Source organism: Contarinia nasturtii, unplaced genomic scaffold, assembly GCF_009176525.2.
Source record: "Contarinia nasturtii isolate CC-2019 unplaced genomic scaffold, AAFC_CNas_1.1 Cnas_scaffold_2367, whole genome shotgun sequence".
NCBI classification, from domain to species: domain Eukaryota; kingdom Metazoa; phylum Arthropoda; class Insecta; order Diptera; family Cecidomyiidae; genus Contarinia; species Contarinia nasturtii.
Genome location: NW_022199689.1, coordinates 122,077 through 148,796, shown reverse-complemented (window position 1 = coordinate 148,796; position 26,720 = coordinate 122,077). Strand labels below are relative to the sequence as shown.

Below are 26,720 nucleotides of genomic sequence, written 5' to 3'. Positions count from 1 at the left end.
ATGCTGTACAACTACATTGACAAGGCGATAGTCGCGCGTCAAAAATATGAAATGTCAACTTTACATTCGAATTGACCACCAAGTGAGTCTTTTTATTCGCTTTGATCGTAGGTATCGTATGGAAATTGGATATTAATTGATTTTTTATATTTAAAAATGAATGTAATGCCATCTGATTATCAATTTTTTTTTTTGAAAAGGTGTACACTGTACAAAGAAAAAGGTTTTTTTGTTGTTAGAAAAATATGTCTGTGACTTTATTCGGAATTTGAATAAAAACATCGTATTCAACTACATATTTCCAATTAAATCGATCCATTTTGGACGTCATCACGGCTGGTTGGACTTCTCTTTGACAGATCGCTGGACTTGTGAATTGCGCTGTTCGACTCTTTTCGAATCCATACGAGAACTTGTCCAATGAATGACATGCACACCTCTTTTGTCCTTTAATTGCGATCAAATTGAGGAAAATTATAGCCGAAGTCGAAAAAGCCTTTAATTTATGCATGTAACTTACATTTGTTCGGAAGTAGTCATCTTTGCGACGAGGTCATTTTGATTGAATGGGATGCAATCAACTTGACTTTTGAGTTCATTGAAAATATTGCCAATCGCCTCAATATTGTTTCGAATAATGTTGTCGATTTCATTGTTCCATCTGTTTTCGCTCATTTTATCGCACTGATTCCCAATTAAAGAGGATGGAAATGTCTATGAACAAACCGGAATTGATATATTTGAAATGAATGGTCGGTTTGTTTGTCTTAAATTATTTGAAAAATTGACGCCAACCTTTTTTCTATCTCAGTAGCTCACCTTCTTTTTGTCGCGTACTAACCGCAATAGAGGTATGTGACATGTGTGTAGTTTGCACACATGTGAGCTCTTTGTTTGAGCAAAATTCACTTAGAGTAGGTAAAAAAGGGCGGAGCATGTTGTGGTATGGTAGAGGTGGACAGCATTGTGATTTGTATTTTGAACGTATGCACGTATTTTTGTGTGAAAATTACAAGTGAATTGCTTAGAAATAGATGTATATAAGGCGTATATATCGTGTGTGAGATTCGCTGGTCGCATTGTCTGAACTTGATGCAACGTTTGCCTCGATCGGCTTGACTTTTATGATATATGTATCCATTTCGGAAATATTTTCTGGTCAAAAGATGCAATATTAAGAACAGAAATATTGTGATAAGGACTGTTTTTTAATGTAGTTAGGTATTTCCCAAATTATTAATATTAATTATTTCTCAATTCCAACAGTCTGCACTTATCATACCAATGAACGTCTGTACTAATGAACTTTTGTCTTGATTCTTTCGTGTCACTTTTGGCAGTCACTGTTCAGTTGTTGATGAGAATACAGTGAAAAAAGTTACAAATACATTTGTGTAAGTCGTTCACCGTTCCTTAAACCCAAATAGTGGAAATAAAAATGTAAATTTTTGATGCAATTCATACGTTTTTTTCATTCATGTTTATTTTTAATAATTCAGGAAATCTTTGCTGCTAATTTAAATCTTGTATTCGATTTCACCAACATTAGGACAATTTCTAATAAATACAATTTAATGTATTTTTTTAACCCTATTCAACACAAAATGTATGATTATAAAAACATTATTGACTAAATAAAAATTGAAAATACCAATGGTTTTGTTACAAATTATGCATTTATTTATTTCTTCAATCCTTGAACTTTGAACTTTCCTTCATCATTTATCTAAAAGAATATATCAAGTTTTTATATATTTGCAATAAATAATTGATCCGAGTTGATCATTGATCAATGATCATATAGGAATTAGGCCTTTATTTTTAAATGTTCATCTATGTTGTCAGATCGTCTTCTGCATATTTTATGAAGTTGTATTTGAATATATTGATATCTTATCAGATTACATCACGAGGATAAACTGGAATATTATCCATATGTTTGGCTATCAAAACTACATTATATTGTTTGTCTTGAATTATTTAAAATGTTTGCTCATTATTGTTATTGTTCGTCGCATGTTTTTTGTGAAATGGAAAATTACAAGACAATAATTTCCCAAAGAAAAAAAATGTGAAAATACTGTATTAACACAAAATAAACGATAATTTTTAAATTTTAAAGATTAAATAAACGGTATTTTTATTGATTTTCAAACACCTTTCTCACGATTATTGCGGAATGCAAAGGTTTTATTCGACACTCCTAAGGGAGGATTCCTTTTGAAAAAATCAGCAAATCTCCCGTTTCAAAAAAAAAATCGATTCATTTCTCATCTCTTTTTTTTTTTTTTTGAATAATCGACTGAATGTGACTTTAATTCTCACTAATATGTAGTCTTTAAATGATTTTTTGCCAACGCGGCGCTATGTAGAGAGAACTTCTAGGAGACTATGGCACGAAATCATATAATTGGGTAATAAAATCACCAGAAAGTGAGAGCGAGACCAATTTCTTTGAGTTTTGCTGTAAATGAAAATACCAATAATATTAATTTAGTACTAAGAGTTCACACAATTTCTACTCTTCTTGGCGAATTCCCCTCATCTGTGCCATCTTGTATTCCATAGTTGAACTCAATTTAGTTACAATGAATTGAATCGAAAAAGAGAAAAAAACAACAACAGTAACATGGCTACATAGATCTGTTGACCAGTGAGATACGTATAACAATGGAATGAAAGAATGAAGAAAGCGTATATGTGTATGTATGCATCAGCACGCATAGATGTACAGCTCTGTGTGGCCGTGCTATTGTTGTTGTTTTTTCTCTTTTTCATTTCAATGCTAAAGAATTAAAATTAGTTTTTCGATCTAATTCGAACTAATGTGAGATGGCGCTGATCAGCTGCATTCGCATAAAAAAGTTCCCAATCTCATATACGTCAACCCCGCTTGTTCATGTCTTAGTATTCCTTTTGATATTATAAATATCCCTCAAGGTGATTGGAAACATTATGATATTATTTCGAAACTTGCATTTCAAATTCATGATGAAGATAATGAATATCATTGACACATTTTTTTCACATCAATGATAAACTCGGTAGTAGCAGGTAATTTTGTATCGCAATGTCCTGGAGAGAAAAAAACATATTTTAATCATTTGTAAATTGCGGCCTCTTTAGCTCAATTTCCATCGTACATATTACTAATTAGTAGCTAATTATAATGAAGAAGAACTAAATCTCATTAAGCCAATGTATTGAAGTAATATATAGAATAAAATCAGTTTAGTTTTGTTTTTCGACCGGAGCAGAGAGCAGACACAAAAAATAACAGGAAAAATATTTATTTCAAGTTTTCTTTTTTGATCACTATAGAATTTCGACGAAAGCCAACGAAAATGGAAGACCGAGTTGTACACACAAAAAAATTTGCGGAAAAATTTAATGTAAAAGCGGTTACTGAGTAGTGTGTGGTTAAATTTAAAGGTAATGCGGTAAAATTTCATCATTTGTCTGTATTAGAATTCACCGCAATTTACCGCATTCATACAAAAATGACCGCACACGCATAAGACTGAGTGTTTGATTTTGAGTCTTATACGTGTGCGGTCATTTTCGTATGAATGCGGTAAATTGCAGTAAATTCTAATACAGAAGTATCCAAATGTCTAAATTTTAACCGCATTTGCATTAAATTTTACCGCAAATTTTTTTGTGTGTAAAGCATGAAAATGCATTGGTACATCGCAAAATTGAAGATTTATATCTGAATTCGATGACAGCCGACGTTTATTTTACTTTCGACAGTGATCCCAAAAGAGTTCCAGCTCATAAAAATATCTTATACATCAACAGTCCAGTTTTCCTAAAAATATTTTTGGATAAAAATGGATTATATTCGCACAAAACTCGTGAAATCCCAATTGTTGGGGTATCGGCAAAAGTTTTCGAGGAATTTTTACAATTCTTTTACAAAATTACCGTTCAATTAACATGGACACACATCCCGGATATTATGAAACTTTGCAAGATGTATGAGATGGACGATTCATTAAAAGTATGTGAAAAGTTGATTATGAAATCCGTGCAACTCGATGAAATATGTTGGATGTATGGAATAGCCCAGTTTTATGAAAGAAAACATTTGCTCGGTTATTGCGAGCAAATCATCCTAAATAATGCCAAACTTGTGTTAACATCCAATAGTTTTCTGGATTGTCAACGTGAATTATTGGAAAAAATATTGATCTTGGTATCAAGTGTGTGGTGTGCTTCAGAAATAGTTGAGGCATGTATGGAATGGGCCAAGAATGGATGTGCACAAAACGAAGTGGAAGAAAATTCGATTAATTTACGAGAGCAATTGGTTGGAGTAGTCGATAAAATGCCATTTCATCAACTCACGTTGAAACAATTTTCCCAATATATTTCGGAATATGAAGGCTTTTTCAAAGTGGGAGAATTGGAAAGGATCATTCAAAGTTTAGCAATAACTCGCGGTTGACAAGGAAAACAAATCACCTTGGCACAAGCTCAATCCAAAAGCAAAGGCGAGCAATATTATTCTTTTCAAAATATTTCACTAATTAAATATAGGCGGAGAAGCTTTCGGAATCATTATCTTGGCGAACTTTAAATAACTTCATTTAAAAAAAAATAACAATTACCATTAAGTTTTCAGAAAAAAACAGTTCAAGTACTCTTTTTTTTAATTTAACTGCAAATATTAATAATGAAATGCCTTATTTTTTTTCATTTTCATAATAATACTTGTGGTTAATCTTTCATTCCAAAAAGAACTTATCAAGAATCTATATTGTGTGCTAACTTTGGTTTCCCAGTTTTTGTTATAAATGTTATTTAGAGCATTTTTATTGAAATAATTGCAAAATTTGCAATTTAAAGAGAAAAAACACACATTTTAGGTATAATTCAATGATTCCTGACACTTATTAAACGTTATACCACAATTTTTTTAACATATGGATGATTTATGTTATAAGCAAAATAAAATGTTAATTTCAATAAAAAAAAATATGCAAGAAAATATAAGACTTTTATTTTATTCAATCATTTTCTTATAGTTAGAAGGCAGAAAAGTTCATAAAACATATTCACTTTTTTATGTGCCACATTGAGTAGCTACTCAAATTATGTGAGTACTGTCTGGTCGAAATCAACTTTGAATGCTTTTTTATTCACAATTTTATTTTTTTACATGAAAAAATAAAAAATGATCATTTTATGTGCGACAACAATTCTCATACTTCATTTTGGCAGTTATTATACAAATTTTGTATATGGACTTAAGAAGAAAAAAAAAGAAACACAAGCCAAGTGAAATATAAATGGTGCAAAGTTTTTTTGGCGGTTATGGAGTTAAAACCATTTGTCAGTTCAAAATTTGAAAATTGAATTTCAAATAACAAATGGAAGCCCAAAAAATTAATTCTACCGTTTTTTATCTGTAAATCGACAAGCATCCATATTGTTATCTCATTAAGGAACTGTCAAACTTCATTTTTAAATGTGTTAACTAGTAAAATATGAACATACGGTAGACACCAAATTATCACTCAGTTATATTTCAGTCGTCTGAAGAAGCAGTGTTTACCATTGAATCCAAAAATATTCAAATCGTCTATTCAAAATTCAGTTTTCATTATAAATAAATATTCCACTCAAAATTCAATTATTCACATTAATTCGTATGTAGTATTTTAAAAGAAAACAAAAACATCCTAAATTAAAATAAAAAATTTCATCATCATAAAAATTATAAAGTGTTACTTAAAAAAAAAAAAATCTTTAAAAATGACCGAAATTATGTTGGAACATGTAAATGTGGGTGTGCATCAAAAATTCGAGAGATTATATTTGGATGCGAAATCAGCGGATGTTTTCTTTATTTTTGGCGTCGACACCGAACAGTCCGAAAAGGTGCCAGCCCATAAAAATATCCTGTCATTAGGAAGCGTCGCCTTTTCGACCATGTTTTATGGTCCTTGGCCAGAAAGTGGTGACATTCATATTGTCGATGCATCGGCCGAGGAGTTCAAGGATTTTCTACAATTTTTCTACCTTTCCCAAGTTCGACTCACACCAAAATATCTAATTGGTGTAATGATTCTATGCACCAAATTCGATATGACCGATGGATCAAATGTGTGTGAAATGATACTAACCAACGTGATGACAATCGACTATCTGTGCTGGGGGTACGGTGTCGGAATATTTCTCGAGCAAAAAAATCTAATGAAATTTTGCGAAGAGCAAATCAAACGGAATGCTGGTGTTGTTTTAAAATCAAATACATTCATCGAATGTAATCGTGAATTTTTGGCAAAAATATTGCCGTTAATGTTGGACGAATGTTGTGCCGAAGAAATAGTCGATGGTTGCATGGAATGGGCCAAAGCGGAATGCCAACGAAATTGTATGGAAATGACATCAAAAAATCTACGCCTTCAATTCGATGGTCTGTTCGATCAAATTCCGTTTGATAAATTGTCCGTTGAACATTTTTCGCAGTACATTGCCAAATATAATGGGTTTTTTCACGTCAAAGAACTTGAAAACATTATTCAAGATGTTGCCATGAATAAATCACAGATTGTTGAATGCAAACATCAACGTACAGCGATTTTTAATCGACAACCATCGTCAAATGATTTAATTCGATTCGAAAATATTAGTAAATTCGGATTGAAAAGTATGTCACAATTTATGTCGAGCGAAAAAATTATTTTAACCGATTTTTCATTGAAACTAAAGAGATCAAACGGTTGCAAAGGAATCAAAGGGGAGTATATTTTGTTTAAAAAAATCGAAGGATTTTTACAATCGAAAAAAGTTCAATTTGATGTTCCGCACGGCGTGGATGAATTTTATATCACATTGCCGGAACCGGTTACAATCGATCCACATGAAAATTATGTTATTCAAATGAATATTAAGCATTGTTGTGGATCGTGTTTTATACATAAGGCAGATAAGGATTCGATTGAATTGGACGATGACATTGAAATCAGATGCCGTAATGAACTTGAAAAATGCGGATACAGCGATTTTATTTCGAAGATTTTTTTTGAAATTCCGGCTGAAGTATTTTTCGGCGGCAAACGGCGAAAGGATGCCAATTCCAGCTTTTCCAGCTCAGGTAAATTGGAGATGATTTTTTTTTTTATTTTATTGATTGAAAACAATGATGGTTCTTTTTATTCGTTCTAGGTTTGAAATACAGGACACTGAGAATGGTAAGAAAATCATTGTTGTGGCGTGAATTTAAGGGATTCAAATCAAATGTTTTTCGCATGGGAAAATCTAAGAAAATGATTCAGAAGTAACAACATTCATTTTAATCAGTTATCATCAACATCAATGTTAATAATATAGAAGATGACGGGACCAACTCGCGACAAAAAAGAGAAATAAATGGCCTTGAAAATACTTTCTACCCTTTTTACTGTTTTCAGATGCTCAATAGACTAGCAAATAAAAGCCAATTACCTACATTTTATTTTCCTTGTATACAAAATTGTAAACGCATTAATTTTTCATTAATTTTTGTCAAAAATAAAAATCTGTAACAGAAAGTGTGCCTTGCACTTCAATATTAAATTCAATAAATTAATTTTTTTCTCATCAAAATCATTGTTGTTTCACTTAATTATTTCTCAAATAAAAAATGTCCCAAAATGTTTTTCAACGATAATTTTGGGCATTCTCATTTAAATTTCTTGCGCTAAAATAGACTGTCATCAAATTCACCACACAGCAAAACGTAAATAAAACATCTGTCATTTATCATCAAAATAAATGAACTTTGACTAAAAAATTGACGACCAAACACGATAATTATTTTTGATCAACATTCATTGCTTTAGATTTGTGACAAAAAACTTGTAGTGATAGAATTGATTCTGGTTATCGTTTTCGAATCGTTGAACAAAACGAATTCAACTCGTGAATTAAAGTTTGAAGCAAGTTTTATACGATGTTACATAACCTCAAACATTTGTCTGTGTTCAGAATAGGTTTTTTTGGCGCGAATGCGGATCAACGGTCAAATCCATTGAGAAAATCAATGGCGTTCCGAACGATTGCCAGCTATGCGTCCGGATTGCTCAAGTGTTGGCGATGTGGTAATGAAAATGCAGCCGTTGGCATCCAGTTCAAATGTACCAAATGCCAGAGTTTACTTGAACTACCCGGTGATGTGGTATGCAGCTGGTCAATCGTTTTTACCATTTTCATTCTGATTCAAAATTGTTTATCATTTTAGGATCACTTTCAATTGCTGCGGGTAGATAAGAGATTTGACATTGATGTCAAAGCGTTGACAAATCAATTTCGACAGCTTCAAAGTGTATTGCATCCGGACAAATTTAGCAATAGGTACGGTCGGTGACAGCGAATTGTTTGGATCAAAGCATTTTCATGCACCCCGTTTCTTTCATTACAGTTCCGAGAAAGAGAAACATTTGTCAGCCGAATGGAGTTCACTGGTGAATAAAGCCTACAAAATATTATTGTCACCGATTCAACGGGCCGAATACATGTTGAAAGCGCACAATGTCCAAATATCCGAAGACAACACAGCCACCAATACCAAATTTCTTATGGAAATGATGGCACGCAATGAAGAGGCAAGCAATATTTGCATTTTTTCCATTTTTCTTATCTTAACTTACTGTAATCTGTGTCTGATGAACAGAAGAATATCAAAAACTTGCAATTTTATCCAAACACAGCAATTTTTTTATAAATAAAAAAAAAAACAAAGGTCATCTCTTCATTCCAAAATGCATTTGCTCTTTTCTGTAGGTCGATGAAGCCGAGACGGAGATGGATCTCATCAAGCTCTTGACGGCCGTGCATAAAGATTGTCAAATTTGTATCGATCAGCTAGAAATACTGCTTACCTCAAATAAATTGACGGAAGCCAAAGATCAATTGATCATATTGCGTTATTTATTAAGTTTAGAAAATAGTATTAAAGAAAAAGGAAATCGCCTTGGCATCAATTTGTGATCAATCAATTTGTAGCGAAACCAAAATTTGCTATTATCATTTTAAAATAAAAGTCGAAAAATGAACGATGCGTGTGTATTTATTGCTTGTCTTAATATTAAGTTTAAAAAAAAAAATCAATTCGTTCAGATCAGAAGCTTTGTATGATGGTGGTTGACCATCAAATATTCCGTCACCGTCTTTATGTATATGTTTTTCATGAGATTCAGCATCATTATGCCATGTTGAGATACAATAATACCATTCGCTTTATTCTTAATATTCGTTTTTATTCTTCATCTTAAATTTAGTCTACATGTTAAAAGTGCCAACCAAAAGGCTATGAAAAGAACATTTGCCAAGAAATTAAAAATGGAACAAAGTGTAATTATTTAACTGTATAAAAAACGGTATTAGTTGAAAATGTTCTTTCGATTTGATTCGGAAGTGCTTCATTCATTAGCATGTTCATTTTGTTGCAACAAAATTTTAGAGTGATAAATTGTCAAGAACAATGTATTCTGTTTTCTCGTTATTTTTTTTTTCATTTCCTTTCATTTTGAAATTTGTTTTTATGATTTTGTTTTTTTCAATATCTATATAGTTCATGTGGTTTTTATATTGATAGATTGGACTTAAAAAAAAACAAACTGAATTTGTTGAATTTGATTTTTGTTTGTCTTAACACAGTTGCAATGTGTTATTGGGTATTACTTGAACATTGTCGTTATAGTTCGGGTTTTTGTTGCGACTATTCTTGTTTTATTTGTATTTTTTTAAGCTTAATCAAAGTGGGTGAAACGACGATGATAATGATTAGGCGACAATGATGGTGTGCCTATTTTAATTTGCATCATTTGCTTCCGCTGAACTTTGGTGCCAAGTCAATCGTTCTTCATAGAACTTGATCACAATTTGCGGGCATTTGACATTTGCTTGGGATGATGGTACCAAATCCGCTTCGTCAGTGTCCTTCCATTTCATCAAGAACATCAATTGACCACTGCTGTCAGTTGCACCTGTGGGACAGTAAACAAAAATTAACAACATAACTCAATGGAAAAAAGACGAAATGAATAACGAAAAGGCAAACATTGAAAAGTGCATATATCTTGGAAAATTTAATTTTTTAATAAAAAATGTTTTTTCAATTATTCACTTTCAAAAAGAACAGCTATAGCACTTCTTTTTTCGCAGCTCGTATTCATAGGCGCTCTTTGTGAATTTTTGATACAATTCCAAACGAAATCTTCGGAATATAGAACAATAGACTATTGTTAAAATTAATAAATCGTTGTTCTACATTTCGATCGGAATTGTATCAAAAATTCGTTGTCGTCAGCTGCGAAAATAGCACTGCTATATGTGTAACCACAATCTTTTCACCGTTAAACACACACAAGTCACAAATAATTAACGGTGGCCATGCTCATGAAGCAAATTCACCATTTCAATGACAAGCTTCCCGCTTCTTTCGAAATGCAATCAAATAGTAAAATTCTTCTTCTTACCTAGAATTTTTTCGGGTTCTAAACCACGATCAAAACCAGCCATTTTCTTTTCCTCTGGAACTTTCTTTTTCGCTGATTGCGATTTATCTGTTGGTACCGGACTTGTGCCTTTTCGCTTCCTATCGTCTTTACCTATGTTCGAAAAAATAAAATAATTAATCAAATTCAATTGAATATATGCGTTCTCTCTATTGTGAACACGACTTTTTGATAAAATTATGTTTGGATTTGTTTTTTTTTTTTTGGTAATTTGCACGAAAATTTCAATTGTTTTGGTCGAACAGTTTTAGTCACAAAAGGGATTGGTATGATCATTCATATTGTGTAGAGTGATGCATTAGGGTGGCCCAAAAAAAAGTATTTAATTTTTAACATTCCAGGCCGGTTTTAGCATATTTGAGGCCTAAAAACACGATATGGACCATTGGTTAGTTCAAGTAGAAAACCATGGCGCTACAAATTCATTGGGAAGATACCTCGACGGACCCATTTTGGTGTATTTTGAACAATTTCTATTTTCAGTTTTCTCACACCAAAAAAACCCTACGTATTTTTTTCATAATTTTTTTTAGGAAAAAGAAATCGTTCAAAATACACCAAAATGGGTCCATCGAGGTATCTTCTCAATGAATTTGTAGCGCCATGGTTTCCTACTTGAACAAGCCAAAGGTCCATATCGTATTTTTAGGCCTCAAATATGCTAAAACCGGCCTGGAATGTTAAAAATTAAATACTTTTTTTTGAGCCGCACTAGTGACGCATTTCCAGATCGTTTTCAATACACAAATTCAGAATTTTATGCACGTGATTTTCAATAAAAACAATGAGAAATCGATGTATGACCAATAAATATGATCCATGTTTATGTTTAACATTTTATTATTAAACGAGAATTTGATGAATAAACAAAAAATAACATTTTACATACCGTTACGCTTCTCGCCCTCCTTTTTCAAACGTGCATCTTCGTACGCTTGAATCAAATCTGGACAATCCAAGTTTTCTTCTGGTTCCCATGTATTGTCGTCCGAACTGTAACCTTTCCACTTCAAGAAGTATTCAACCTGAAAACAACAACAACAACTAACGTCAGTCCTGAAACAATCGATTTCGTTCTCTATAACAGACACAAACAAACTGTTTTATGTCGTATTTTTTTAAAGAAATTTAACCGTTGACACTATTATTTGTGAATAAGATCCAAGAAATGTATGCTATAATTTGATGAGTATATAATCAAATTGCGTCTAATAAAGTGTGTCTGTGTCCATTAGCAATGAAGTCAACAATAAACATTAAATTCGACGAGAAAGACGGAGAAAAAACATTGTAATAAATTTTGGTCAAATGATCTCAAGCAAACAATCTAAAAATAACAATAATTGCGGCGATTTTTTTTTGTATATGTATATGGAATTTCGCTGTCGCCGCACTTTTATCTGACTTTTTTTTTAATTGACAGCTAAATGTATATAGTGATGCTGTACAATGTGTCAGCTGTGAATATGTAATTTTTGATAGTCGCGAGAAAAAAAAAAATAAACAAAAAATGTGCTAACGAATCAGAAAAGATAGTTAAAAAAAAAATCATAATAAAAAAAACTTACTTTGCCGTTGCGAACGCGTCGGTTCAACACTTTTTCGACCGAGTATTCTTCTTCGGTGGCTTCACTATTTTTCGACATCTTATATCGTCTTTATTTCTTTCTCGTCGGAACTAACTTGTATAATCTAAATAATGGTCAACTTTGAAAACACTACGATGGTGTTAATACTGTGGATAAAAAGAGAAAAAAAGCATGAAAAAGGGTGAAAAAAAACTGAATTCAAACGGTCACGCAAAAAAAAAAAGTCACTTATATACACATACACACACATCTTTGTTTCAAATCATTGTAAAAAAAAAATGCAATAATATTTTTACCGTTGTCGGATGACTTTATATCGAAACCAATAACACGTTTACTACGATCTATCTTGTCAATTGTTAAAAAAATATGTATTGTATGATGTTTTGTTGTTATTGCGAACGATAATTCTTTGACGATAATTTTTGCTACACACCAAACGACACAATGCCAAAGAATGCTGTATTTTATATAGTGTTGCAGCCATTACAAGCGCACACACAAATCCATTTTGAACGTACACTCTCACACAAAATTACATATACATATATGTGGCACGCACACCAATACACTGGCATTTTATGCGCGCGCGTTTATACTCAACACGGAACTGTGTGTTGACAGCATGCTTCACGCTTCTGTGTTCTTTCTTGTGTTTGAAGAAATGCCATGAAATCACGAAATACCCCCTTTTTGCAAAAACGCGCTCGAAATATCACCACCAACAACAACAACAAACGCCAAACATAAAGCATTTTTTGCACTACCAATTTTTTTTCTTCTGTATATTTCTTAATAGTTTATTCCAAATTTCTTTTCGATATACGACCAAAAATGTACTTACTCAGTTGAATTTTGATGATTTTCAGACGTTTTTCCAAATTAAATGCTAACAATTTTTTTTTCTTCTAACGTTTCACTTAACAAACAGTAGTAACACAATGCAACCGGTATGGCGTCTCAGAGACAATTGCTGTTCATCTTTGTTGTAGTCGGAATTCACGTTGCATGCAGAGACACCAAATGACAGTTCTGACAATTAAAAAGGTTCTTTGCGATATTTTTCGATGTTAGGTAATTCAACTAAAGTGTGACACAAACACACACTCACACAAATGAACAGACAACATTTATTGTGTTGAGCCAAAGAAATATTTTTTTATAAGAAATGACGATGATAAAAAAGACGATACTGATAGCAAATAATTTAGTATGGAATTTTTGTTTTTAGCTTTCCTCTTGATTTTTGGCGGGAATTGCAATGAAAAAATTGAAACATTTATTCTCATTCGGTTTTGATGTAGTGAACTGTTCAACAAATTCTATTTTTGTAAATTGAATTTATCATTTTCTGTGATTTTTACAAAAAATTTGAAAACCAAAAATAATGTTGGAAAAAATCAAATCAGCGACCGATTCAAAATAAAAATGACCAAAGTTCAATTGTATTAACATACTGTCACTTGACATTCCGATGCTCTTCGAAATTCGATGTTTATTTGAAAATGTATCGTTTTTCGTTCATTTCGATTTTTCCCTAAAAATATATAATAAAATAAAATAAAAATTATTCATCAATTATTCAAAAATGGAGACGCTAAAAAATGGAAGAAACTAAAAGATAGAAAATGTGTCGTCGAAGTAAATATCATCTCAATTCCCGTTCGTCCACTGCCATCTGTGATCGAGTTTCAAAAAGACTGTAAAATGTTCTTAAAAGCCCTTCATCAGATACCGCCTCACGTGATCGGAGACGAATACACACAAATCAACAGGTAGTCTGCGAGAATCACAGACAACAGAGTAAAAAAAACAGTAGTGCTTGTCTCTTTTGCACAATGTTCGTTTCGACGAGTGAGTGTTATGTTCCAGAAATTTGTTTCGTTGCATCTCTTTTACACGCCGAGTCATGCATACACAACTACAATCTAAATATATTTTCTATGTTCTGCAATTCTGTTTTCGTATGTTGAGTACTTCAAATTCCATCGCACTATTATCACATTGCCGAGTCACAAACGGTATATATGTCTGGTGCATGTGTGCGTTGAACAAAAATGTATGTGAAACAAGAGACACAAGATGTAATGAAACAAGAAAAAAAACAACACAAGAAGAAGCATGTTGAAATGGGTTTGCAACGGCTACGTTATGTTGAAATCAATGTTTGTGCATGTGTTGAGTTCGTTCTGTCTTTTGTGCGCTCATGTCTTGTATGCTGCCCGATTGAAAATGTGTGTTGAAATCGGCTGTGTGTATAGAGTATCAAAAAACTTGAGTATACGTGCGCTTCGTCGGCCGTATAGCTGGCAGTTATTCATCGACAGTCAATTCAGAACGGTTGCGTGTTGAACAAACGACAACAGCGAACACAACAAATAACAAAAATAAATGAAACAACATCAGAAAACTCGAAGTACGGAGTTTTTGTCAAAAAGTCAACAAATCCATCTATCTTGGATTTGTGAAGAACAAAAAATTGTGTATTTTGTGTATCTTGGATTAACATTTTGTCACTTTTATCGGCGTGACACTTAGACAATTTGTTACATTGTTGTGGCAAATGATGGTCAATGAGATTTCTTTGGCGATCGGCACAAGTGGAACGCAACAGAGACAATAAACAATTCTCTTATATATTTTTTTCGTGTGTTCAATGTATGCAAGTGTATGTAGTGTATTGTGATCGAAACCCGGCGACAGACACCAATCGATTGACAACCAATTCGATCAGCTTAAAGTGAAATTTGGTGCCAATTGAATGTGAAACTGATTTCAGTTTTCAGGCATACAATCCACGCTCAGTGAAAGAGAGTGTCCAAAGTGTTCATCCATACTATTTGGCATTTGTAAATCATTTGCGCCGATTTTTTTTATTGATTTTGTCTACGCCGAATAACAGCAACAACAAAAATTCACTGACACACCGTTAATCTTCCGTGAATAATTAAGCATCCAAAGTTCTTAATTTGTATTTAATACGGCACAACCTTTTCGTTATTTACAGAAGACGAAAAAAATAGTTTTTTGTTGACACGCAATTACGCAATGCAATCGTATTCCAAACCAAAACAAAGTATATAAGTGAAAAGTTCATAGTTTTGAATTCACAGTCAGTGAACGAATTTGTCAAAGTTGCCGTTTTTTTTGTGTGTGTGTGTGTAGTGTGAAAACAATTTTTGTCTAGATTTTTGTGGCCTGTTTATACTGATAATGAACGAACATTGTGCAGTTTGCAGTCTCAAAGAATTTTGCATTCGTTGGCAGTTTTGACACGACATTGTGTTCAAAGTGTAATTTGAACTGAACAATAATTTTTGTTGTCAAAGTGCGACAAACGACAAACTATACATGCATATTGTGAACAATCATTTGTAAGTATAAAAGGTCGTTTTATTGTGACACCACAGTGTGTTATCAGTGTGTAATTTTTTGGCATTGAAATTGTTCGTGATTTGGCTGGGCACTTTAACTAGACACTCAACAAAACCGGGATCGTGATTTGCCCGACGAATTTATGGTTTATAATTTTATCATGAAAAATAGTTTGCAACAAATTGAAAATGTCGGAATTGAAAGTTTGAGAGATCGAAAGAGAATTTAAATCTCTCTTCGTGTCTTTTTGCCAGGTCGATTGAAATTGAATTAAATTTTTTTTTGCAGTGAATCGAAAAATTAGCACACAAGAACTAGCACACGATTGTTGTTTTTTCTTCTTCTTCGTTCGAGCGATCGTCTCCTTGGACTCTCTTTCGCTCTCACACACATATATATATATATATCGATTTCAACGAATCTGAGATTTTTTCTTGTTGTATTTTATCTATTGGTTTTTCTTGTTCTCATACATTCTTCCCGTGCGACTTCGTGATGATTCATAAAAATTGAAGAGAAAAAGTGCGTGTCTGCAACGCGCTAAGCCTCTTGCAATGCGTGTGTACTCGATACGAATGAGAGAGATACATACACGGGTAAAAAAATACATTTTTTTGTCTCTTCTCATTCCTTTATCCGTCGTCTTTACTCTGTACCAAAAGAGAGTCGATGAAGAGAAAAAAAGAAGAAGGAAAAACAAAATAACAACAACCATGTTTTGATTTTGTGTGTATCGTGCGCATTTCTGGTTTTAGGGTGATGTGATTTGAGAGAACGGGAGAGTTGCGCAGATTGGGAGAAAGAACGTGAGTGAGAGAGCGATTGAGATTAGGAATGTGTGTAAGAAAAAGATTGAATGATTCTGGAAAAAAAGGAGACAATGCTAAAGAAAAACCAACGTGTATTGCAATTAACTAAAAATGGAAACATATATTTCGGTCGTTCTCCCTCTTTCTCTCTCTCACCGTCAATTTTTGCCTGATTTTGTGCAATCGCGCTTATGTTTTTGATTTGCCGCAATTTGTCTGCATTCAAAGAGAGAAAACAGATGAAAAAAACAACACACAACCGACTAGCACGATCTCGCAACGAATAAATAATAAATTCGCGTGTTTCATTCACGCAATCGCAAAACAGAGTTGTTGATTCAAGACAGCAAATCACAGCATCCAAATCGATCTGGCTGGCGAAAAAAGACGGGAGTATGAGTAAGAGATTGGCTCTTAGTCACCGCGATGAAGTGATATTGCACCGATAAAACGCCACACTGACTGCAAATCGTATAGTGTCCAGAAGATTTACTTCATAAATGATTTTTTTTACGATCGTCGTTTTTGTTTATCGGTGGTTGAATGTGTGTATGTGTCTAGTTCACCTGGCCAACTCTTCGAGATATGCCATTTTTTCTGTCTCTTTCTATCTCTTTACCGATTCGAATATAAATCGATTAAATGAATTGAATATTTTTCTTTCTCTTTCTTTTTTTGTTTCGTGCATGTTCTTTCTTTTTTCGATTCGTTATTTTTTTATAGCAATTTCGCAGCAGCATCTCGTCATCACGCGATCGACTAAAAAAAACGCCAGCAACGGTAACCATATCACCGATATCGACTTTTTGTGTGTGCTGAATGTGTGTGAAACAAGCGCAAAGTGAAAGAGAAACCATTGAATTGAATCACCATCGTCAAACGTGATATCACCGTGAGCGAGTGTAACAAACAAACACGTCGACAACGATATCCGTTACCGATCGATCGATCGGTGTTTATGTGTGAAATAACAACAAAACGATTGCAAAAGAATTCCATTTAAAAAAAAAAGTGCGAAAAAAGTACGAAAGCTCTTTTGTTTTCATTTTGAAATGTGGTAAAGAACGTACAGTCTTCAATCAGTCTTAATCTTAATCGGTCACTTTATTGTTTTGTTATAGAGTTTTTTTTTGTTTTTTTCGTGTTTAAATTGTTTGTTTTGTTTGTGTTATCACATTTCGGTCTTTTTTATCGGTTTCACGAGCAAAATCGTGAAAACGCATTTGGAAATGTGCATTTTGTGGCGATAACGCAACTTTTACAAATTCAAAACCGATCAATCGATCTTTTATGAGTGCTTCAATTGCCAATTTGCATCGTGTTCTTTGAAATTGAATTGTTTTCCACATAAATTTTGCGAATGCGAGAATCAGTGTCCAAAATGGTGACGGCCGGTTTGCAAGCGCTTGAATTCACCGATTGTCTGCTGGACAGTCCGGATTTTCGCGAAAATCTCAACAAACATGAAAAGGAACTGGAAAAGACCAGCACACAAATCAAACGGATTATCAAAGAAGTGAAAGATTTACTTGCAGCCGCTAAAAGTAAGTACACACTGTTTTTTTTTCTGGATGAGGCTGCAGACTGTAATTTTAATGATTTTTTTCGCGTTTTTACAAGTTTCACCAAAGGTGACAAACCTTTCAAGTTTTTTGCATATTGGTATGTTTTCTATTTTTCGAAAATTTTCTAAAAAATCGTCGATTCAAAGACGAGGACATTGACATAAACAACAACCTTTTTCAAGAAAAATTACGAAAAGTTGAAGATGATCACTTGAGCCCATTTCAATGTGCAGAAAGTTTTGCAAATAAAAAAATGTCGGCTGAAAAAATTAATAACATTCCATTGATGTTTTGCTATGTGTGTCGTTACTACCTATTCTGCCTTCAACTCAATTTTTTTTGTCTCTGCGCCACTTCAAATTCGTATCAATGACTCACAATTTGGCTCTTATTAAGCTGTGCGCTATCATTTATCGTGTTAAAATATTTGATTAGCAATTCATGCGTTAACGAATGTCAACCAGCCACCGTATTGACGATTGTTGTTGTTACTGTCGTCGCCGTTATCGTCGACTCTTTGCCAATATTGCTTTATGCAAATCGACAGGTGTATTTTCGGCGACGAATATCTGTTTTGTTAAACACAATTACATGACAGCCATTTTTTTCTGTTGATCAAACGAATCGATCGATATTTTGTCACTGAACACTGACATATATACATTCAAATGATTCACGGAACATTTTCAACATCGACAATACTATTGTGGAATTTTTTCTCTGATTTGAAGAAATTTCGATGATTTTGAAAGTACATTTCGAAATTTTTTACCGAAAAAAATTGTTTCCACATGTTCCATGGATGAAATCTGTTAATTTTTTTGCGATTATTTATAGGTATCTACTACATTCCGCTAGAATGGTTTAATAAAAATGATGGTGCCAAACATTTCGATACCCATTGTTATTGTCGATCAACGTCAACCTGTCTAATAAATCTGTTTGATTTTAATCCCGAAATTTACGCCATTCAATTCCCTTTCAAAGAAAAAAACCAACAACCGCCCGAAACTTTCATTAAAATCCGTTTGTTCTTTCGAAATTAGTGCACATTTCAATCAAATCCGATTGCTGTTCGCATCAAATTACGATTGAACAAAAAAATTCCATTGAGAATGCCTCTCACTCGGCGTTCAATTTGGTGAAACAAAAGAACATCGCATCAAAATTCAATGGGAAAGATTTTTGTTTGGGTTCACTATGATAGATCAAGAGAGAGAGAGAGAGAAATACGCGTACACAAACATTGACAACAAATTCCGTTAAAAAAATGCGTCGTTCGTCATTGACACAGTTTGAAATAAAAAGAGCAAACGACAACAGCGGCTTGTTTGGAATTGTGATTAAAAGCGAATTGGAACTTGAATTTGAATGAATTTACACAAAACAAAAAACGGCAGCCGCAACAGCGACAGAACAACCGAATAAAAAAATAGAAATCGAAATGGATGAGATTTTTTTCTTTCCGTCGGTTACGCTTTATGCTTATCGTAAATATGCTTCAGTGCAAAGAGAAAATGATGACCAATTCTCAGCTATTTAGACTAGAATCAATCGGTAAATTATAGACATTTCCATTGCTAATCAATTTCACCTGAAGTGGGGAGTGTGAGAGAGAAAAAAATGGATTTTTAATGACAAATCCAGTTGTGGTTTCCATATAAAAATTCACCAAATCTGACTAATTCTAAATTCGTACATAAAAATGACAAAATCTTTTGTTTTAAATTCGATGCTCACACGCTCTCCACGCAAAATTCCCAAAAAAAAAACCAAACGTTTTTTCAGCTCACTGCTAGTTCTCGAGTGTAATCTCTGTCTTTCTCTCCAAAACCACATTTACATAACACTTTGGCGACGAAGACGGTTAAAAATACATGTTTTGCTTTGTGGCTTTCGCCCATCAGACTCGGATCGTCAATTTAATTAATGTTTACCTATATTTATTGGTATACAAACCGGTCACCAAACACAGTTTTTTTGTGCGAATTCAACCATACAGATTCGGTGGATCTTTTATGTAAAACATATTTCATATGACATGATGACATGAATGATGACTGTGGACAGTTTTTTTCGGTTAGAAATTCATTTGCATTAATTTCTTCATTAGCAAAACAACAGATCAAATAGATACCACACCGGTACAATTGCCGTGTCAACAAAATGCAAACGACCTCATCACCCGTTGATACCATGAATTTTTCTCGATATTTTAATATATGTCATTTTGTATTGTTCAGTTTTTAATAATAACTGTGATTGTGTTTGGACGCATTCATTAAGCGACCGGATATATATACGAAATGAGAGACGTTGAGAGAGCGGGATAGAATAGAGGCGATAGCTTAAGTTGGAAAGAGAGTGAAAGAAGGGGGAGAACACATGAGTGAGTCAGAAAGAGTAAAATAACCGAAAGGTCGAAAGAGCTGAATGGAAAGACACAATGGTACAGAAAGAGAGTGAATCGAGTGATAACAAAAGAGAAAAGAAGTCAAAAAAATCTACTGAAACTTTATGGAAATGTCCAAAATGTTATATGAATATTTCCGTCCGGATACATACTTGCGCGTGTATTTTGTTGTTATTTAATCGGTCAACCACTGGAAAACACGATGTTTTGATCGGTTTTTTCTCTCTCTTTCGAATCGAATAAAATCAATGCTTTTTTAAGCTAATTGGTCATTTTAAATTTGAATAGAAAATTTGAGAAAAATTATCAACTCAAAACATTCGATTATTGTTAACAATGTGTTTGAGTGGTCGTTCACATTTAATAAATCCGCTTTGTCTCTAAATTGATCAAAATGATTCCAAAACAGACAAAATAAGCCTATTCAATCAAAATGGAATCAAAGTAGAAAAAAAGAGTTTCATGCAGTCCAAGTCAGTTCAGGGTCTCGTCTGATTTACGATATCATCCAATGCGGCTGCTGCACAATTCTCGTGAGACAATAATTAGCCCAATTCCGATTCGCGCTCGCATACACCAATCATCGTGTGGAGTTTAATGTCTCTGTTTTCTTTGGCCATTTGGATTGGCATTAGCCTTAATATGGTGTGTGTAAGCCACCATTATTTTTCATCTTTTTTTCCTGCATGTGAAAATCAATCTTTCTTCTCATTCACACATTAAAGCGTTTCTTTCAATCGATAGAAGAATATATATTTAAAAAAAATACGATTCAAAAGTTGACAGCAAATGTGCGCGCGATTAAAATCAATGTCAATATAAGTTGATTGCACATGAAACGATTTCGAGAAAGTAAGACATGACTTTAGCGCGCACATATTCGTTGACAATGTACATTTTTTTTAAGTTATGAGCATCTCGGTTTGCTACTGTGTATGCGATTCTATGCTCTCTCTCTATCGTGATGTGAATTAGAACGTGACGAGTTTTGTGTCCAGGTGAAGAGCAAGAAGATCGAAAGCGCTCCATATCAAAAGGGACAGCGCACATCATAAATGCGAAATGTTATTTTTCTACAACAATTCAACCGCATTTTTTTTTTTTTTTTTCATTTAAATCGCTCGTTCTCATCGGCTTGGATTTGCTTTCTCTATCGATTGCATCGTCAAAATCGATGTGTGCTTGTCGATTATGGAAAAACTGTGTCAGTGCGGGCTAAATAGACCTCATTTCTGTTCTTTTTCAATCGCATCGTTTGTATTGCAAATTTTCTGAGTGTGTTTTTTTTTGTTCGCGGTTCGGACAATACTGAAGAAGGAAACAAAAATTCGACGTTAAGCAATTTTCGACATGAATTTTTTTTCTTCTCCGTATTTGATGCGAACTACTTGTTCCACTTCATTAAACATTCAATATATTGACGTGCACACAATGGGCCATCTGAATCGACGGCTGTGTTATGTATTCAATTCAATTTAGAATCGAGAGTCTCTCGAAGTCTATTATACCGCCCATTTTACATAAACAAAAATAACATCCGTTGTGCACTAAATACGCAATCATTTTTTTTTTCATTCGGAGTTTATTTTTCGCATAACATTGAATCGAAACCATTGAAATTAAATTAAATTTTGCACTCATTTGTTCGATCTCTGGCTCACTCACTGCTATTGCCGGTGGCTATGTGTTTGCATATTAAAATCGGTGGCTGGAGTGAGAGTGTGATCGATTGTATATTCGACGCAGCTGGTAGATCGATCAATTTGGACAGCCAAACAATTAAACGCAATTGACGCACACTCCGAACCGCACATTACATTATATGAAAGATGTTTAGCGCACATTTGTTCATCATCATCAAAGAGATTTCATTCAATCGATCGTATGCATCAATATAAAATTTATTGAATTCGCAGATAAAATTTCAAACGCATTGAAATTGACTTTGAGGCATTTGATCACAAATGAAAATAAAAAAAATAATACAAATCATTATTAACGCGCACAATGCGTTCAATGTTCTACTCAAGTGGACGCACACAAATATCAGTTGTAAACAGATCGAACAACTACAATAAATGATGATTTACGCGATCGCGCGCTGAAAGAAGGCATAGATTGACGTCAAAACGGCAGAATTCCATAGCAGAAAGTTTTAATGAGCCCGTGCACACACACTTCAAATGAGTGAGCTACATCGTAATTATATACGTGCATTGCGATTAGAGCAAATGTTTACGCAGAGCACAATTTAAAATGTCCGAAGGAAATTATTATCGCACACTCTCTCTTCGGAAGAATTCAGCACGGTACATAAATGGAATGCAGATGATGTGACAATCATCATCTACGATCAATTTGAAGAAAAAAAAACTCTACCATTTTCGATCAATTTAAAAAGATCGCACACACAAACTAATGGTTCGAATCGCTGATTGCACATTTTGATAAATCACACACATTAATGGCAATAGATTGATGTTTATTTTTTCGTAACTATATGAAGATACGGTTGTTGCGCTTTTTTCACTTTAATGATCGCTGGTGCCATTTGTGTTTACAGTTGACGGCAAAATTATTTAAGTGATTTATAGAAAGAAATTGACCCAAGTTTAAACGCTCGGTGCTTTTTTCTGTTTATACTCTCTTTTTTTCGGTTGAAAGAGACATCAATTTTTGAAAGGAGATTCGATTTTGATTAGAAAGAAAACACTGTTAGATTTTAATGGGAAATAAAATTAAACTGATAGTTCGATTTTTATCGAGAAACGTACGACTTTTTAACGAATCGAAAAAATTGCGATTATTATTGAAAAAAATCGAACACTTTTTAACCATTTTCAGAAAGTTTGTGTTTCGGTTTCGATTTATGAGCGAAATCTTTAAATTGACATTTATATTGAGTTGAGATACGTTTTTGTGAAGATTGCAGTTTTTAAGGTATTATTGGATTCCGGCCCGTTTGCACACCAGTCAATATTTTGGATCTAAGCATTTCCTAGGAACGAAACATCAAACAATTCAATCGAAAACGTTTTTTTTGTGTTCCTTTAATCTGTTGAATGTAAACAGCGGAGAAACTGTAAGTCTCACTACCTACTTTTGAGACTTTGAACAAAGCCATAAGTAACATTCCAATGGAATTATTTTTGAAAATCGTTTATTTTCATATTTTATCCAAAATTCATAAAAAAATTTCCATTTTATTTATTATGCAAATGTCATTACACGACTTGAATGAAAAAACAAGTTCAATAAGCAAAACAAAGTGATTAAAAAATTGCCCATTCAATTCATAGAATGAAAAGCAATTTTAATCCCATTATGAAATGGAGACGCTTGGTTAAAATGTTGTAAACAAATGTTGAGTTCATAATTCTCGTAAATTTCTGATTTAATTTTGTGATGCCTAATGAAATTATGTTTCAATTCAAAATTTCTTCAGATCAGCCAAATGTTTTCACTGTTCAAGTCGCGCTCAAACTCGCATAAATCCATTCAAAGCCAAAAAAATGGTCAACACCATTTTTTTTTCTATTCTTATTCATATGTTCTTTGTTGGTGTCTGTTTAAACTGTGTCCATTTAAATGAAAATTGGTTTAATCAAAATCAGACCAAGCATTCCGTCGACACCGCGTTAAATGCGTCGATGTATTTTTGCGATGTTCGTGTATTCTCGTGAGCTTCTGTTCATTCTTTTTGTTCGTCGTCTCGTGGAATTTGCATAACAAAAGGCAAGGCATGATGATGAGTCTGGCGACTGGTGTGCATGGTGCCTGCATACATCGAGCCTGTTAGAATCCATAAATCAAAATAACAACACGAAATTAGTCGCATTCCCTGTCTCCGTTCGATGGAATGCCACGCTCGCGTACAATACGCGTCTAATGAAAACAAAGATGCGATCGTGCCGAATAACAATGGAAGATGGGTGCAACCATCACCTCACACACACACACACACACATGTCAATGCGGCGGTAACGAATTCATGAAATAAAATTCATTTCGTCTTGCATCGCATAAAGAAAAACATCGATTAGCTCGTTCTTTGTGCATCATTTGTTCTTCTTGCTGTGATCGCGTGTCAAAAGTCTCGGTGGAACCCATGTTAAATTCTTTTTGAGTGTGTCGACCATTTATTACACCGAATATAAATGACAAAACATGACATATTTTCGTCATTTACAACTTCAAAATCCGGGTGATTTAGCGAGACAAACCGAAAGAATGAGTCAAATGGAAAAGATTCTTATCGCGAACTCACAAGTCGAACTGTTTTTATGTCGACCAATATGAATTATGGTGATCTCCTACGGGTTGGCGAATTTTTTTTCGAGTTTTGTTCATGATGGTTTTATTTGTTGATGGTCAACAAGACTTTTTAACGAAGGATTTGATTGTTCTGGAATCGACAACGTCAGCTCTTATTTTGGTTACAAAATTCAATATTTCTCTCATTACTGCATGTGGTAAATCAGGCTCTCCCAAAATTGAAAATAACCTAAAAACGCAGAAATAATTAGACAAAAGAAAACTTCTATTCGAAAATTTCTAGATTTTATCCGAAAACTCAGAGAAGTCGTTAATTAAAATTGAATTTTGTTAAAAAGCAGCTAAAATAATCTTCGAATCGTTCTAAATAAAAATATTCCTAACGAATCAATGAATGTTGTTGTTTCGTTGAAGAAAAACGTTGAAATGTTCAATTCAAGTCGAAGTTCTATTTAGAATTCCTTCAAGCATAAAATTCACGATAAAATCACAAAATATTGGTCGAACGGTTTTGTAATGATTCAAAGAAATATCGAAATGTTGGCAATCGCGTCGATGTTAATTGAACTTTTTCTGGTGGATAAAATTAGACGTAAATCGTGTATGTAATATTTCATTAGCTCTTTTTCTCTCTCCTCGTTGCATTTCTCGTAGATCGAGTGCGCGCACACATGTGTTTTGCGGGAATTATTCTAAAAATATACAAGCTCCCGGTGCAGATGGTTTCTTTTTTTCTCCTAAACATCGTCGCCTATGCATGTTACATTCCCTCGACCGATAGTATATATAATTTATGGCCATTTCGCCAAAAAGCGGGCTCATACACATATCTTTTTTCATGATCGTGTAATTGATTTTTTACGACAATCAATAAAAATTCAATAATATATTTGGACTCTTGTTGCGAAAACGCTTTTAAAAGTTATAAAATTCTGCGTCTTAGAAATGTTGCGCTCACATCGATAAGAAAAACGAAAAAAAAAATCCAAAAATTAATGTATTTGGACTTGGATTTTCGGAGTTTTGCTGCCGATCGAGTGCCAGTGAGTTTCGTACACATCAAAAATTCGATAATAAATTTGTAACAAGTGTCGATAAATCAAACTGGCAAATTTGATGCTTGCATGTGTGTGTGCAACATCGCACCGAATGAAACAAGACGGAATAGTAGCGGTTGCGTTATTTGTCAAATCCATCATGTGATTTAGCGACCCGATAGACCTGCCACAGATAACACATTTCAAAAGAATCATTTTTTTGTGTTGTTTCACAACACTTCCCGATGATAGCAACAATTGAACATTTTGCGGCACACTGATGTAATCGCCAAAAAAATAATTTTATGTTTATTTGTTCAAGCAGGTGGTTTTATCTCGATCGCACGAGAGATTTCACAGATACATTAATCTAAAGTGAACACGATAGAAAAAAATAAAAATAAAATAATAGAAAAGCACACAGTTGCAAAAAGTAATTATTTCTATTTGAAATGGCATTTGAATGAGCAATAGAATGAGAGACAGAATGTGGAGAAGGTTGAATGCGGGGCGTTTTATGCCAAATTTGATCGTTAAAATGACAATTGTGTATATCGCACAATAACCGAGATTTATATGGCAAACGAAAATTGACGTAATTTTAAACCTTTTACCCAACTGACGTGTGGGCATATCGAGAGAGAGAGACAAGAGAACAGATAAGAGTTACAGAGAAACATACTTATTTAATGCACGAACAAATACAATAACAAACGAATAAATGCTTTTCTATACAATTTTAGAACCATATTGTCACGATTTCATTTTTGTCAAACTAAGCTGTCGAGTCAAGTACGAGACGACTTTTTTTATTTTGGATTTAATATTTTCAAAAAGGTACCACTTTATTCTCGCACCTTTGAAATTTGAAATGAGCGTGTCTCGTTTGTATCGAACGGAATTTTACCGTGTATTGCAATTTATATGACTTTTTATGGAAGCGAACATGTGATCAAAGAAAAAATAACACACAATCACTTTTGTACGTTCGTTTTTTTTTTATTTATCGCTATTTTCTGAGAACAAATGACTTTTTTTATTTGAAATAGACAATCTGACTTGATGACATTTACTTTCTTGGTCAAGGCATGATGTGATTTTCGTAGATATTTTGCCTCAAACGGTTTTCGGAAACTCTGGCGAAAGTTC

The 26,720-nt window shown here is 33.5% G+C and overlaps 3 protein-coding genes and 1 long non-coding RNA gene across 5 annotated transcripts in view; 2 read left to right on the top strand and 2 right to left on the bottom strand.

The window, feature by feature from the left end:
• Positions 1–261: 261 nt before the first annotated feature.
• On the bottom strand, positions 262–837 carry LOC116348356. The gene is made up of 3 exons (XR_004201797.1): positions 796–837; positions 521–714; positions 262–447 (listed from the first exon to the last, which is right to left on the bottom strand). It is a non-coding gene; the product is annotated as an uncharacterized LOC116348356 (long non-coding RNA).
• A 6,923-nt stretch (positions 838–7,760) lies between these two features.
• On the top strand, positions 7,761–9,044 carry LOC116348374 (co-chaperone protein HscB). The gene is made up of 4 exons (XM_031779360.1): positions 7,761–8,167; positions 8,231–8,343; positions 8,411–8,594; positions 8,773–9,044. The coding sequence occupies exons 1-4, from the start codon at positions 7,943–7,945 to the stop codon at positions 8,977–8,979; spliced, it is 729 nt and encodes a 242-aa protein (XP_031635220.1). The 5' UTR covers positions 7,761–7,942; the 3' UTR covers positions 8,980–9,044.
• A 183-nt stretch (positions 9,045–9,227) lies between these two features.
• Positions 9,228–13,075, bottom strand: LOC116348375 (chromobox protein homolog 1-like). Of its 2 annotated transcripts, none has more exons than XM_031779361.1 (5): positions 12,942–13,075; positions 12,077–12,243; positions 11,398–11,533; positions 10,470–10,601; positions 9,228–9,977 (listed from the first exon to the last, which is right to left on the bottom strand). In XM_031779361.1, exons 2-5 carry the CDS (start codon positions 12,152–12,154, stop codon positions 9,802–9,804), a joined length of 522 nt encoding a protein of 173 aa, XP_031635221.1. In that variant the 5' UTR covers positions 12,155–12,243; positions 12,942–13,075; the 3' UTR covers positions 9,228–9,801. The 2 variants fall into 2 exon arrangements, with proteins under 2 accessions (XP_031635221.1, XP_031635222.1); XM_031779362.1 differs by lacking the exon at positions 12,942–13,075 and adding an exon at positions 12,394–12,548.
• Positions 13,076–14,419: 1,344 nt separating this feature from the next.
• LOC116348361 (rho GTPase-activating protein 26) overlaps positions 14,420–26,720 on the top strand; it is a 122,030-nt gene continuing 109,729 nt past the window's right edge. The window contains exons 1-2 of the mRNA XM_031779340.1: positions 14,420–15,471; positions 17,005–17,825. Coding sequence (XP_031635200.1) covers positions 17,642–17,825 — 184 coding nt within the window. The 5' untranslated portion in view covers positions 14,420–15,471; positions 17,005–17,641. The remainder of the gene's footprint in view (positions 15,472–17,004; positions 17,826–26,720) is intronic.

Excerpts from the sequence above, each read along its gene's own strand:
- LOC116348374 (XM_031779360.1), top strand. The coding sequence starts at position 7,943 with ATGTTACATAACCTCAAACATTTGTCTGTGTTCAGAATAGGTTTTTTT. Across the intron at positions 8,168-8,230 it reads TTGAACTACCCGGTGATGTG|GATCACTTTCAATTGCTGCG; the intron begins GTATGCAGCTGG and ends TTATCATTTTAG. Across the intron at positions 8,344-8,410 it reads CCGGACAAATTTAGCAATAG|TTCCGAGAAAGAGAAACATT; the intron begins GTACGGTCGGTG and ends CTTTCATTACAG.
- LOC116348375 (XM_031779361.1), bottom strand. The coding sequence starts at position 12,154 with ATGTCGAAAAATAGTGAAGCCACCGAAGAAGAATACTCGGTCGAAAAA. Across the intron at positions 10,602-11,397 it reads GGAGGGCGAGAAGCGTAACG|GTAAAGACGATAGGAAGCGA; the intron begins GTATGTAAAATG and ends TTTCGAACATAG. Across the intron at positions 9,978-10,469 it reads AGAACCCGAAAAAATTCTAG|GTGCAACTGACAGCAGTGGT; the intron begins GTAAGAAGAAGA and ends ACTGTCCCACAG.